At 55.5% G+C, this 14,253-nt stretch overlaps 1 protein-coding gene and 1 long non-coding RNA gene across 16 annotated transcripts in view; one reads left to right on the plus strand and one right to left on the minus strand.

Moving 5' to 3' along the window:
• Nucleotides 1-1,792, plus strand: part of ADGRB2 (adhesion G protein-coupled receptor B2) — a 36,609-nt gene extending 34,817 nt beyond the window's left edge. For 10 of the 15 annotated variants that reach the window (XM_067012643.1, XM_067012688.1, XM_067012656.1 and 7 more), the window contains 4 exons: nucleotides 346-381; nucleotides 645-743; nucleotides 843-899; nucleotides 1,304-1,792. In XM_067012643.1, coding sequence (XP_066868744.1) covers nucleotides 346-381; nucleotides 645-743; nucleotides 843-899; nucleotides 1,304-1,489 — 378 coding nt within the window. In that variant the 3' untranslated portion in view covers nucleotides 1,490-1,792. The remainder of the gene's footprint in view (nucleotides 1-345; nucleotides 382-644; nucleotides 744-842; nucleotides 900-1,303) is intronic. The other 5 variants (XM_067012651.1, XM_067012693.1, XM_067012707.1 and 2 more) reach the window with 2 other exon arrangements.
• A 3,330-nt stretch (nucleotides 1,793-5,122) lies between these two features.
• Nucleotides 5,123-13,075, minus strand: LOC131753483 (uncharacterized). The gene is made up of 3 exons (XR_009334830.2): nucleotides 12,908-13,075; nucleotides 10,884-10,949; nucleotides 5,123-5,477 (listed from the first exon to the last, which is right to left on the minus strand). It is a non-coding gene; the product is annotated as an uncharacterized lncRNA (long non-coding RNA).
• Nucleotides 13,076-14,253: the final 1,178 nt, after the last annotated feature.

The following is a 14,253-nucleotide window of genomic DNA, read 5'->3' on the forward strand; positions in this document are numbered from 1 at the left end:
GTCTGCTCTGTGATCCCATGTGGGGATCTGTGTCCCGCCGTGTTGGAAGTCTGCGCTGTGACATCTGGTCCACGTGCAGGTGCATGTCTACGCGTGTGCCAGCCTCTGTGTGCCCCTGGCAGTCCTGTGGTGGGGTAGCGCCTTGGAGCCTCATCTCCCAGGCCCCAAGCCCATTTCCACAACCTCAAGGGCTGTCCTTTAAAGGATTCCTAGCTCCTGAGCCTGGGCTGGGGGAAGGTACAGTGGGCAGACCCTGGGCGGGGAGCAGATTTCCTCACTCTAAACCCCCTGCACATGGTAAAAAGTTTTCTTCTCTTTCACTGCTTCCTTGTTGCTCCTTCCCAGAGAAAGAAGTTACGGTACTCAGACCTGGACTTTGAGGTAAGTGCTACAGTGTATGTGTGTGTTGGGTTTGGGATTGCGGGGGGCGGTTTGTCCCTGGAGGGTCCCCTCCTAAAATTAGCCCAAGCCCCAGTGCAGAGCCTGACCCCATGACAGTCCCTCAACTGCCCAAGCCCGTTGCTCTGGGGTGAAGAAAGAGCCAGGCCTTGTCCCAGAGGGGCCGGCAGCAGGCAGGGATGTGGGGACCTAGGATGCTGAGCATCCCGTGGGGAGCACCTGCCCTGACGCCCTGTGGCTCCCAGAAGGTGATGCACACCCGGAAACGGCACTCGGAACTCTACCATGAGCTCAACCAGAAATTCCACACTTTCGACCGCTACCGCAGCCAGTCCACGGCCAAGGTGAGGGCTCCTCTTGTGACTGCCCCTGCCTGAAGCTCGGGGCCCAACCTGGCACAGTGGCCCCTGGGGTCAGACCCTGACCCGTGGCCCCTGTTGCAGAGGGAGAAGCGGTGGAGTGTGTCCTCAGGTGGGGCAGCCGAACGGAGCGTGTCCAGCGTAAGTGCCCCAGGCTGGGGTGGGGTGGGATGAGGTGGGCCTCGAGGCATTCAATTCCCTCCCTGCCCTCCTCCCTGGCCTGGGCAGCCTCAGCTTGCCTCACCAAGGGCCTGCCCGTGGCATAAGCAACAGTCTGGGGTTTTTAGGAGATGGGGGGGTATTGGTGGGAGCTCCTTCAGGATCTTGAGGAGGGTGGGCCGCAGGAGACATGGTCTCGGGGGCCACGCTGACCACAGGGATCAGGAACCCCACTCTGGAGCCAGGCGGGTCTGGATTTGAACCCCGATTGCTCGGTAACTTTGGGCGTCACTGGCCCTCCCCGGGCCTTCTCAGTTGGTTCTTCTGTACCGTGGGTGAGAGGGTATTGGCCCATCTCCACGGGCCCCTCCCTCTCCCCGCCACAGGAGAAGCCCAGTCCAGGGGAGCGTCCCGGCTTGTCCCAACAGCGGCGACATCAGAGCTGGAGCACCTTTAAGTCTATGACGCTGGGCTCGCTGCCCCCCAAGCCCCGAGAACGGCTGGCCCTGCACCGGGCAGCAGCCTGGCAGCCCACAGAACCACCGGATGGCGACTTCCAGACAGAGGTGTGAGTGCCACTCCGGACTGCCCACTGCGTATAAATATTATATATCTCTCTATTTTCGCACTCCACTTTGGAACTACCCAGGAGCCAGCGCCCCCTCCCCTCTCCCGAGGGCTGGGCAGGGAGGCACAGTGGACTCAGCTGGGCTGGGGGAGCCAGACACAGCGTGGCCGGGGGACCAGGGCCCTTCCTTGTTTCTCAGAGGCCCCTCGGCCCCTGGAGCCCCATCTTCACCCCCAGCCTGTCTGTCCCTGTCCCGGGCTGGGGAGGGGGGAGGGAACTTTCTTGGGAATAAACTTTACTCTGTGGATTTTGCTGCTGAGCTATTTGCTTTCCCCAGGGGAAGGCCCAGCCCTGGGACCCCCAACCTTGTTCCTCCATCTCTTTGGTTCGCCTCGCTTGGTCTTGTCAAATTGTGATGGGGTCAGGCTGACTCCAGCTGGGAGGGGGTGGCCTAGGCTCTGACTCCATCCTTGCCCCTGACTCCCTGGGTGACCCTGGATACAACCCTTCTTCCCCTGTTGGGGCCTGAGGTAAGCAGATTGGGAATGTAGGGTGGAGCCCCTTGAAGTGGGACTTCCACATTGGCTGTGATCGTCATGGCTCCCTTTCACTGGGGCCCAGAGGCCAGGCAGAGCTTAGTGACCTCAGGTTCCCCATCTGTGAAGTGGGGAGGGTGACAGTACCTACCTCATAGGGTTGTTGGAGGATGAAACAGATTAACACATGTAAAGTTAGCTTAGTGAGTGCCTGGCACAGGAGTAGCTCTTTTAGTATTACCTGTTGTCTAAGGCACCTGGTCTCCTGCTGTGCTCTGTACTAGGCGTTCCCAACCTTGCAGGAAAGTTTTAGGTGGCCCAGTTTGTGGATAAGAAAATGAGGCCCGAGATGGGAAGTGACTTGCTCAAGGCCACAGTCAGAGACAGGGCAGGGACTTCACCTTCATCAGTACCCTCCTAGTAGGACTGGAAGCTTGAGCTCAGCTTCCAGGGACCTGACCTTCATGGCTGCAGAGGAGCATCGGAGAGCTCAGGTTCCAGGGCTCAGGGTGGGTGTGGGGTGGAGGGACCAGACTGGCTTGGTGCCAGAGGGCAGTTTCTAGGGCATAGTCTTTGTAAACCTGAGTGAGTGAACCCTTCTCAGTTCCCAGGAATCCAGGCAAAGAAGGGGTAGAATCAGTGTGGAGACATGTTGCCATGGCTCTTCTGTGGTCAGGCAGCCACTGGAGCAGAGGCCACAGGTGCAGCTGCCGGCCTGGTCATTCAGCAGCATGGGCCCCTCCCCAGAGACTCTGAGACACAGACGCAGGCCCTTGGAGAGCTGATTGACTCTGGAGGTGGACATGTCAGAGGGAGGGGTTAGGTGCTATAGGAGCCTGGATGGGGGAGAAGGAAGAAGGGACTGGCTGCTGGGGTGGGGGTGGCTGTCACAGCTAATGGCCTCCTGGAGGGGCTGGAGGAGCGGGTGTCGTGGTGGTACCAGCTCCCTAAGTCTCCTCTGAATCCTGCCAGCTGCGGGCCCGGTCAGAGGAGGGAGCAGACCCCCGCCCTCCCCTTGGGCAGCCCCAGCACTTATGGATACAAAGTGATCACTCAGGCACCGTCTCACATGAGTCTTCGAGGTAGGTATTGTGACTCCCCCATTTTACAGATGAGGAAATCAAGGCTCAGAGAGGGACCTGACTTTCCCAAACTCCCATGGCTTGTAAGCGGCTGGCTATATTGCAGCTTGTGGCCGGAGGTGGCAGAATCCCCTGTACCAGCCAGCTTAGGCAAAAGGGGACTTCGTTCGTTCACTTAGGAGTTGCAAGCTCCAGGAAGGGAGTGGTAGGTGGTGGGTGGTGGCTAGCCTTGGGCGATGAAGGCCAGGGTAACGGTGTGGCCGGATCTCTCATCCCTTCCAGCTGCTCTCTATGTCAGCTCCATTCTTTCAGGCAAGCTTCCTCATCCCTCTGGGCCCCCCAGGCTTCCTTCTGCCAACCCGTATCACTCAACTCTGCCCCCAGAGGGAAAGAAACTTTCTCTTGAATTCCAATCAGAAAACCCCCAAGGAAGGGCTCTGATTGGCCCCAGCCAGGGGGTGCTGCACTGTGATTGGCAGCCCCCTTGGGAACCTCAGGGGAGGGGGAGGGGGAGTAGGTCCCCCAAAAGAGGAGGTCCTATTCCCAGAAGTGGGCAGTAGGCTCACAGAAACAAAGCCCCGGTCCCTGACCTTTTGCCAGCAGATCCCACGCCACATCCTGGGCCAGACCTTTTTCTAAAAGAGGCATCACCTAAAGCCTTCTGGGTGCCTCTCCTGTGTTTCTGCCTCCCCGCTTCCCAGCCCTGGGCTCCACTGGCCACCACAAGGATCTCTCCGGATGAGCTGCAGTGTGCATTCCCCTCCCTGCTTGTAGTTTCTCGCTTTGCATCTGGTTTGAGGAGGAGGGTGAGTATGCACCCTGTGGATCCCGCTCAACAGCAACCACAGCTGCAGCGGAGGCTCCTGAGGGCTCTGAAACTCACCACCTCCATGGTCAAGGGCAGAGCTTTCCTGTGTCGAGGGCTGTGCTCCTCTCTGCCCGTCAGTCCCCACTCCCTAGGCACTGACTTGCTGCGTCTCTTCAGACAGGTCACCGGGCCCTGTCTGACTTGGGTTTCCTTATCTGTAGTCCTGATTGTCCTTTCGTCTGGGGTAATATCTAACAACCTGTCATGTCTTTCCTAGACTTGAATTTCTCATCTCATTGTCCTCCTTATTCTCTCTGCCTCCAGTTGCTACCTAGTTCCGGGGTGATCTCTCCAAATGCACGTCTGGCCAGGTCACTGCCCTCCCTGCTCAGAAGGCTTCCAAGGACCCTAGAATTAGCCTAGAATGCAAGGCCCTTAGTGATGTGGCCCTTGCCTACCTCTCCTGGCCCAACTCTCTCACCTCCATGCTTTTGCACATGGCATTCCTTCCGCCTGGAACTTTCACCTGCTCACACTGGCAACTTCCTCTTCAGCCTTCCAGATCTAGCCCCAGTGGCCCCACTCTGTGAAGCTGCCCCTGAGCTCCTCGCCTCAGCAGTCAGCACTCGCTGGGCGTCCACAGCCCCGGCACACACTTTCACTCTCACACCGCTTGCACAGAATGGCTATCATCTATGTCAACCTGGTTTGGTTTTGTGCACTCAGCCGAGGGCTCCATGTGGAGCAGGCCTCAGTGGCTTTTTACTGAGTGAACAGATGGAATGCACAAATCTCTGGGAACATTGGTTTTCTTATCTGCAAAATGGGGATACTGATAATCCTTACCCAGCCTTCTTCACTGGGTATCCAGAACATGACTTGAGATTATTCCTGGGGAGAGTTTTGCAGGTGGTATCCACCCCTCCCCCAGTTATTCCTTCCTGGGCCTCTGTGCTATATATATTAGGACCCCGGGTGGGAAGCCAGCCCTGGGTGCTGTCCAGGGTGCTGAATGGGACGCTGCCCCCCAAGCAATAAGGAGACAGCCTGAGAAGCTCAACCAAGCTCACCTGCAGCCTTTCCATGCCTTGCAGACTGTGGCAAGGTCACGGGTGAGCAGACCACGCCTACTTTCATAAGACCAGACCCTGGGGAATGTCCAACAAAAATATAATGCAAACTACATATGTAATTTAAAACTTTCCAGTAGCTATTTTTAAAAATTATTTTATTTAGTTTTGGCTGCTTTGGGTCTTCGTTGCTGCACGCGGGCTTTCTCTAGTTGCAGAGAGCAGGGGCTACTCTTCGTTGAGGTGCGCAGGCTTCTCATTGTGGTGGCTTCTCTTGTTGCGGAGCCCAGGCTCTAGGCGCGTGGGCTTCAGCAGTTGTGGCACGTGGGCTCAGTAGTTGTGGCTCCCAGGCTCCAGAGCACAGGCTCAGTAGCTGTGGCACACAGGCTTAGTTGCTCCGCGGCATGTGGGATCTTCCCAGATGAGGGGTCGAACCTGTGTGCCCTGCATTGGTAGGCGGATTCTTAACCACTGCACCACCAGGGAAGTCCAGTAGCTATTTTTAAAAATAAAAGATGAAATTCATTTTAATAACATATTTAACCCACTATATCAAAAATACTATCATTTTGACACATAATCAATATAGATGATTATGGATGAGATACTTAACATTCTTGTTCCATACTAAGTCTCTGAAATCCAGTGTGTGCATTACATGTACAGCACGTCTCAATTCAGAAGAGCCACATCCCGAGGACTCAGTAACCACATGTGGCGAGTGGCTGTCATATTGGACAGCACAGCTCTAGACAGAACAAACGCAGTGACCTTGGGCAAGTCAATTCAGTGACCTCTGAAAAGGAGGTAGGAGTACTACCTGCTTCACTGGGTCATGGGAGCGTTCATGGGGGTGACGTAAGGCAGGTTCCCAGCACAGCACCAGCACCAAGTAGGCCCTAAGTCGGTGTTCCTGGAATCTAGGTATTCAGGGGACAAAGGTGGGCGGGGAGGGAGTGTTGGGGAAGTAGGAGGAAGTCCCGAGGAGACCTGTGCACTGGTGTCAGGTCGACCTCAGCAGGGCTGGGGGAAGGGCACCCCCCCCACTCCCCTCACCCCTACATCACCCCCACAGCCTGTCTTCCTTTTTCCCACCTGCAGCCCTGCCCCTGGGAGAAGGGAGACAGGTTAGGAACGGCACTTGAACAGACACATTCAACTCATTTGGGTTTAATTCACTTCCATTATGCACCAGTTAAAAGGAAATTAGGTGACCTAGGTGGCCTGAGGGAGAACCTGGGTGCAGGATGCTGCCAACTTCTGTCTCTCTGGACTTATTTCCCTTGAGGCTTCCTCTTGCCCACCCCCCGGGCAGCCCTGGGTCCAGTAGTTGGGGCTTTTTAGAGCCAGTCCCCAGGATCCTCCATTGTACCTCCCTGCACTCCTCCAAGAACACCCACCCCAGGAACACCCCTACCCTCTCAGGCCCTCAAAACACATGCTAAGTGTCCAGGGCAGAGGAGACTCCAGTAAGGGTTTTGGCGTTTCAGACTAGTGGGAAGTCAAGAAGGGTGTTGGGCAGCGGGTGGCATGATCAGATTTTTTTTTTTTTTTTTTTTTTTTTTTTGTGGTACGCGGGCCTCTCACTGTCGTGGCCTCTCCCACTGCGGAGCACAGGCTCTGGACGTGCAGGCCCAGCGGCCATGGCTCACGGGCCGAGCCGCTCCACGGCATGTGGGATCCTCCCGGACCGGGGCACGAACCCGTGACCCCTGCATCGGCAGGCGGACTCTCAACCACTGCGCCACCAGGGAAGCCCCGGCATGATCAGATTTAATAGGGTTGCTCTGGGTGGATGGGCCGTGGATGGGGGGCAGTTACTGAAGAGTGAGATGGTTGCAGAGAGACCGGTGAAGAGACCATCCATACAAAGGAAACTTTAACTTAGGGGGATGCTACGGAGGGAGCATGGAATCTCTATGTATGCAATGGTGGAATTGTCAGCCCCTGGTATGGACGGTATCAGAAGGAGCCAAGGGTGACTTGTGGGCTTCTGTCTTACACACCTGGATGCATGACCATGCCATTGAATTTGGAGGCCAGGAAGAGGACCAGCTTTGGCGGGGGACAATCATGACTTTCACCTAGAACATGGTAACCTTGCAATACCTCGGAGATAGTCATGGGGGAATTTCAAGTAGGAAGTAGATGGTTAGACATATAGGACTAGAATTCAGGAGAAGGGCGGGACTAGAGTTACTGGCATGGCAGGAAGCTGTATTGGAGCAGGCTGTAGAGTGAGTGGGAGGTGAAGAAATTAAGACAGGATAGACAATTCTTGAAGTGGAGCTATGAAAGGAGGGAGAGAAAGGTCAGGGGCCACTATTGGCTCTGAAGGTGAATTAGCTGGACAGGATGATGGAATGTTTCCAAGAATGGAGAGGCCATCCTTACCCCCTCTCCAAGACCCTACATAATGACGGACCAAAAATAACCAGCCCTACCATCCTGGGAGGCAGGGTCCTGAGACCTGGTAATGGATATCATCACGGAGATTGATTCTCCTCATTTGTTGGGCTGCAGGCCAGCCACGGTTCCTGAAGGAGGGTCGGGGAGGATAGGGGTGGGCATTCAGCAAAACCGTGGCTCTAAGGGCTTCTGGGAGGAGGGAACTTTAAGACTCCATAGGGAGCTCCCAGGCACAAGATGGAGATACAGATCCGGTGCCCTGGGCTCTCTGCAGCCCTTGTCCCTGCTCCTTCTGACCAGGCAGGAGCAGGGGAGAGTCATCCCCACAGTCTCAGCTCCCCACGGGGCCTGCTTCAGGCTGGTATGTCCCCATCCCCTGCCGTGGCATGGCACAGCCCCAGCCATCGATCCAGTCATCCCCAGAGACAACCAAGAAAGTCAATATTTAATTTGGGCACCATGTTAATGCCATCAATCGCCGACTCCCCTCCTCCACTTCCTCAGGCTCATTTGTCTCTTCCCACCCATGGAGGGGAGGGGGGCAGTACTGGAACCCAGTGGAGGCAGAGCTCAGCCTGGGTCGGAGTGGGAAAACTGGCCTGCATGTGGGGGTGCTGCCCTCAGCCACCCAGGTTCCCGTTCTCCCTGAGAATCACCGACCTGCTTTGTTTGAGTTTCCTGAGCCCTGTCTCCAGTGAGGAGGAGGCTGGGAGGTCCACGTTCCTCCCAGGTGGGAACTGAGCCTAACTCCCGGCAGGGTCCATACACGGAGCAGGTGTGGTTGCGGGTTGAGCCATGGAGGGAAGGATAGAAACCGTGAAGTATACCACCGCGGGAGAAAAGTGAGGGCAAATCCTAAGACCCAGAACCCGAGGGCTGTGCCGGCTCAGGCTTCTAGAGCCCCTCCTGGGTGCCCACTGCCGTGTAATGCTGGTGGAACCCACACAAGGACCTTAGATGAGGGTCCATCTCTAGACCTCAGAGAGGGGCTTGGGGGAGAGTTGAGCTTAGAGGCCTAGAGCCCAGCTGGGCAGCGAAAGGCTGAGGGGAGGGCAGGGCTGGGCCCACCTCAAGGCTGGGCTGGGTCCAGCTCCACTGTTTATTCTACCAGCAAGGTGGCAGCAACACACGTACACACACACACACAAACACACACACACACACACACACACACACACACACACACACACACACACACACACACGCGGGAAGAAATACTGCTTCAATGAACTTATCCACAGTTTTGCAATTGAAAAATCCCAAAAGAAGTTGTTTTCATTTCAGCATACACGTAAGTATTATGCTTCATGGGTTACTATCATTTCTATTATGAATCATGTATGGGGAGTACTAGGACATCTAAATGTCTTAGTCTGGCCCAGGTGACTCCCATCCTGAGCTGCCCAGAGAGTCCTCAGCAGCCCAGCTGACCCTCTCGGAGCCACTCAGTCAAGCCTTGAGCTAGAAGAGGCTAGTTTGGTTATTCATTTATTCAGTAAACATTGTCCAGTGCCACATTGTGCCAGGCCCTGAGCTGGACACTGACAATGTAAAGATGAGGAAGACATACTTTCTAAGAAGGATACCAAGGAGGAAGGAAGCAGGGGGAAGGGATGGATTTTGTTTTTTCTGCCCCAAACCTTCCAGGGGCCTCTCATTGCTCTTAGGATAAAGTTAAGTTTCCTCACAGTGGCCCAAGAGGCAGGGCCTCATGTCCCTGCCTATCACTCTGACAGAGCTCCAGCCACATGGCCTCCTTTGTGCTACTCGAACACATTCATGGTTTCTCCCACCCCAGGGCCTTTGCATATGCTATACCTACCACTTGAAAGGCTCTTCCCTGGCTATCTGCTTTGCTGCTCCTCATCTTTTGATTGAAGCTCTGATGCCACCTCCTGCATACCCCTTGCCTTCTGGACCATTTTCAATCACATCACCCTAATCCTTCCATAGTACCACTTCTCCCAATCTGAAATTATAGCACCTATTTCCTATTTATTGTCTATTTCCCCCACTAGACTGTAAGCCTCTGAGGGTGAAAAAGGGTGATAGTCACTGACATTCATACCATTGCCTGGCATATGATATGAACTTCATAGCTAATGTTGAATGGATGAATGAATGAATGTAGAATTTAAGGTTCCCAGGTATCCAGGAAGCAGGTAGAGCTAAAGCTCTGGCCCTTGGTGCCCCACCACAGACTGACCATATCTGCGTCTAGACCTGGAGGTGGAGGGAGGGTGTTGCATATGCAGGCCTGGGAAGGGGAAAGCCCCAGTGGTGTCCAGCCTCAAGGCATGCATATTGCAGGAGGCTCCTTCCTTGCATATCAACTTGCTGCTAGACTGGCAGCTCCAGCTGCTGCTGAGTTTTTCACTGTCAGGGCCAGTGGTTGATTGGAGATGAAGGCCACGTCTACTTGAGTGTGAGAGTGTCACGTACAGCTATTCAGGCAGGGGTTGGCTTCCATGTGGCCCCTGGGTGCTACCACGTGCAGCTGCATGTCTGAGCAGGCTCTGCCCTTAGCTGGCAGACGGTGCACACAGGTGATTTATGTTCTACACACCATCACTTCCAAGCCTAACTGAGGGAAGGAAGGGCCATTAGAGACCATTGAGTTCCACTCCCCTCATTGTGCAGAGAGAAAAACTGAGGCCCATAGAGGGGAGAGGTTGCAAAGTTACATCTGGAGACCATGCAGGGTCAGGTCTAACGCTCAGTGGACGGGGAGGATTTATGGAGAACCTATGGTGTACCTGGCACTGCTCTGGGCACTGGGGACTCATCACACTAGAGCAGCCCACAGTGCGGGAAACGGGGCTTGGGGAAGAGGGAGCCAAACCTGGACATGAGCAATAGGCCCCAGAGCAGGAGGGGTCTCCTCTGTCTTTGTGGGGAGGGTGTCAGGGAAGGCCACTTAAAGAAGGCAACACTTGCACTGAGCTTTGAAGACTGAAAGCTCAGCAGGCAGATAAAGGGGAAAGGGCACTCCCAGCAGAGGGTGCCACGTAAGCAAAGGCGTGGAGGCATGCAACAACCTGGCAAGTTTGGAAAATTGCAAATCATACGGTTTGGGTGGAGAGGGGAATACGAGGAGGATGGGCTGCAGAGATGAGGCGGTGAGGGAGGCAGGTTCTGATCACAGTGGGCCTTGTGGGCTGCGGTAGGGGTTTGGATTTCATCCTGAGGGCTGCCGGCAAATCACTGGAACAGACTTGGGTTTTAGAAAGATTTCTGTAGCAACCGAAGATAAATGAATTCGACAAATTCTTTTTTTTAAAGATTTCTTTCTAATGTGGACCATTTTTGAAGTCTTTATTGAATTTGTTATAATATCGCTTCTGTTTTATGTTTTGGTTTATCGGCCCCGAGGCATGTGGGATCTTAGCTCCCCGACCAGGGATCGAACCTGCACCCCCTGCATTGGAAGGCGAAGTCTTAACCACTGGACCTCCAGGGAAGTCCCGCAAATACATTTTGAATGCATACTTACTATGTGCCAGGCACCATGCTGGGTCCTAAGGATTCAGTTCTGAATGAGGCACACCTAGTCTCAGTCCTGCAGTGAGATACACAGACAGGTGGAGCAGGTGGGACTATTGGCACACAGACTCAAGAAACACACTATTTCTGTATTCTCATTAAATCAGCTCCAATCTGACTCTCTCTAGCCCTTGCCTAGAAGTTGGCAGAAGATTCAATCTCAACCATCCCCGGGGCCGTCTGCCACTTTCTCGATAGGCTCGTGCAAGGACCTGCTGTCCCACCCGGGTCTAAGCATGGAGTCCTGATTCCGGGTACACTAGTTACACAGAGATAGATGCCCATTGTACTAGCCCATGTGGTCCCTTGAGGTTCGGCAACTCAGCTGTCCCTCTGCCACCCGGAAGCGTTGAGGCTAGTACGTCAGGTGCTCCACCTGCCCCCACCCCCCCAGCTCCCATCATCTGTCAGGGGAGGGGCTGCCGGCCACAGATCCCCACCATTCAGACGACCCCCACTTCTGGCTCCTCCGCAGCTAGCTGCGCTCTCTCCTTTCTCTGCCCACGTTGGCTGCCCTCTTCTCCCCATCCCCTTGGGAACACCTAGCACAGTCACTTCCAGAAGGTTAGCTTTTTCAAAATCAGGATGTGCCATCAGACTTCAAGCAGCTTTTATGTTCAACCCGGCACAAGTTTCCAGAGGCTAGAAAAATCAAAGGGTTCAGATTCCAGCTTGGAACTGGGAAGGGAGCAAAATAATTAACATTTCAATAAATTATCCTGCTACAAAAAGTAGATAGGTGATGAGAGACCGGGCACTGGGTCCTGTGGGAGCTCAGACAAGGGGCACCTAACTCATGCCAGAAGGCTGGGAAAAGCCTCTCAAGGAGGGAAGTTTTTGCCAGATGAGTCCTGAAGACAGCAAGGAAAAGTGTTCCAGGAAGAGGGAACAGCAGGTATGAAGGCCTCAAGGTAAGAGCCAACAGGGGTGTGTGGGGAATTGACCATTGCCCTGTGAGAATAGCTGGGACTGAAGGAGGTGAGGCTGGGTGATGAAGAACCTCCTGAATCCCAAGCAAAGGTTTGGAGTTAATCTGACCATAAAAAGCCACTGAAAAATTTTAATCAAAGAAGAGACCCGAGCAGATTTCTGGTTTAGAAACATTTAATTGGCTATTAGTAGAACATGAATAGGGAGAGGATAAAATTTGAGGCAGGGAAAGCAGCTGGCAGGAGCTGCAGGGATCCAGGCAAAGGATGGTGGCTGCCTGGACCCCTGGTGGTGGCAGTGATAGACAGAAGCATTATCCATAGATAATTATGAGGAAGAAGGGACAGGACTTGGGGGGAAGGGGGGAGGGCAGATCTTCCAATGACTATCTGGGGCGAATCCCTGAGATGGGGCAGAGCAGGATGGTGGTGTGAAGGTGTCAGCAGAACATCGAGGGAGAAGAAGGAAGGATTCGGGGTGCAATGGACCCCTCCCCCCACCCCATCTCTGCATCCCGCGATTCCCAAACTTCCCACTAGATGGAGGGCTGGTGCTGGGAGACAGGCTCCGCCTCTCATCCACTGCCCCCCACCCCCAGTGGGATGGGCCTCCACTTGGGCCTTTTCAAACCCCGTGTCCCTGAACTCGATAGGAGCGCGTCTGTATTTGGGGCCACCAGCTGCCCCCACTCCCCAGGACTGTGGCCTCAGCCTCTAGGGCCCAGTAGTAGGGGCATCAGGCCAGAGACCTCTGCCCAGGTCCATCCGCGCGCAGCTCTGTGCCCGCGTATACAGGGGTGTTTCCGTGCTCCGGGTTGCCTCCACCACTTCAGCCTCCAAAACCGCCTGGCTCCCACAGATAGATAGGTCCCCAGCCTAGAGGCCTCCCCGTCAATGGCGCCATTGTTGCCCCCCGACGCTCTTCTTCTCCCCGACCCCACGCTGGGGGAGGGAGAGGCCCCCATTCCTTTCCCTTCTAACCCGGCCCCCAAAGGCAGGCTCAGCTCCAGTCCCAGGCTGTTAGACGCCCGGCATCTAGACCTACCTGGACCTTTGGGACCGGATACAGGTTGGCTCCCGGCGGAGCCAGATAGGAGGCGTGGCCTAGGGTGGAGTCAGCGAAGCCACCCGGGCCGTGGGTGCGGCCCAAGGAGGGATAGAAGCGTGGCCTATGGTGGGGTGGAGTCGGGATCTCCCGAACCTGGAAGTACCGTCCCCTCACCCCAGCACTCCCAACCCGCGCCCCGCCCCTCCCCGCCCCGCCCCGCCCCATTCACTGCGGTCGCTCGGGAGCCCAGCCCGCTCTGGCCCTCAGTCCAATAGCCAGACAGACCATCCGTCGGGAAGTTCCCGGCCCCACTTAACAGAGGTCGTTTCTCGGGAGGCCGCGCCCAGCTCCCTGGAACTGCCAGGCCTTGCGGAGCAGGCGGGGGAAGGGGGGATGCATTTTCTGGGCCTGCACCTCCCCCCCACACCCCAAGCGTTTCCGTTCTTTTCTAGATACAATAGCTGGAGGTCCTGGGGCTTAAGTCCCGAGCTGGAGGAGCTGGTCAGGCGCCTGATCCCCACCAGCAATCCCTTCCCTGCCCCTCAACGCTCAGGCCTGGAGCCGGCTCTAAAAATAGACTGAGGCGCGGGAACGTGCCTACGCGGGAGGGGGTCTGGGAGGCCTGAGTCACCCTGCCGGCAGGGCCTTCCCCCCATCTCGGGAACCTAGGCCGCCTTGACGGCCTGGCATCGCTCTGATCCTGTTGGCCCGACTCTGCGCTCTTGGCTGTGCCATGTCCCCCTCCCAGGCCCAGGAGCTGGCCAGGCGATGGCGGCCCAGGCTGGGTGAGCGACAGCAGCCACAGCCGGGAAGGATTAGGAGTTCCCGGTCCTGATTTATTTAGTTGTTTTTGTGTGTCTGGCGGCAGCCCCCCATCCCCCACCCGCCCGTGGGACAGTCACGTCTACACCTGCCCTTCCCTCCCGCCCAGGCCCACGGAGATATCTGTTCTAGGCTTCTGGGCGGGGTGGGGACCTGGGCTCGGAGCAGCAAAAAGTCCCAACTTGGATCTTAGAGGTTCCGGAGTTAGCATCCCCATTCAACAGATGAGAAAGCTGAGCCCAGGGGAGAGGAAGGGGCCTATCACACAGCAGATTGTGCTGTGATAGCCCTGGATTCGAATCCCAGCTCCGACTCTTAGCTAGCCACTTTTTAGGGCTCATTTCCTTACTGTAAAGCGCTAAAGTTGAGGATGACACCCATTCACCTGTGAAATGGGAATAATGATAAATACTTAGGATCGTCCTGATGATTAAAATTATTTTTTTACGGGAATTACCTGGAGGTCCAGTGGTTAGGACTCGGTGCTCTCACTGCCCGGCTGGGTTCCATTCCTGGTCGGG

Source organism: Kogia breviceps, chromosome 1 (assembly GCF_026419965.1).
Source record: "Kogia breviceps isolate mKogBre1 chromosome 1, mKogBre1 haplotype 1, whole genome shotgun sequence".
Classification (NCBI taxonomy): domain Eukaryota; kingdom Metazoa; phylum Chordata; class Mammalia; order Artiodactyla; family Physeteridae; genus Kogia; species Kogia breviceps.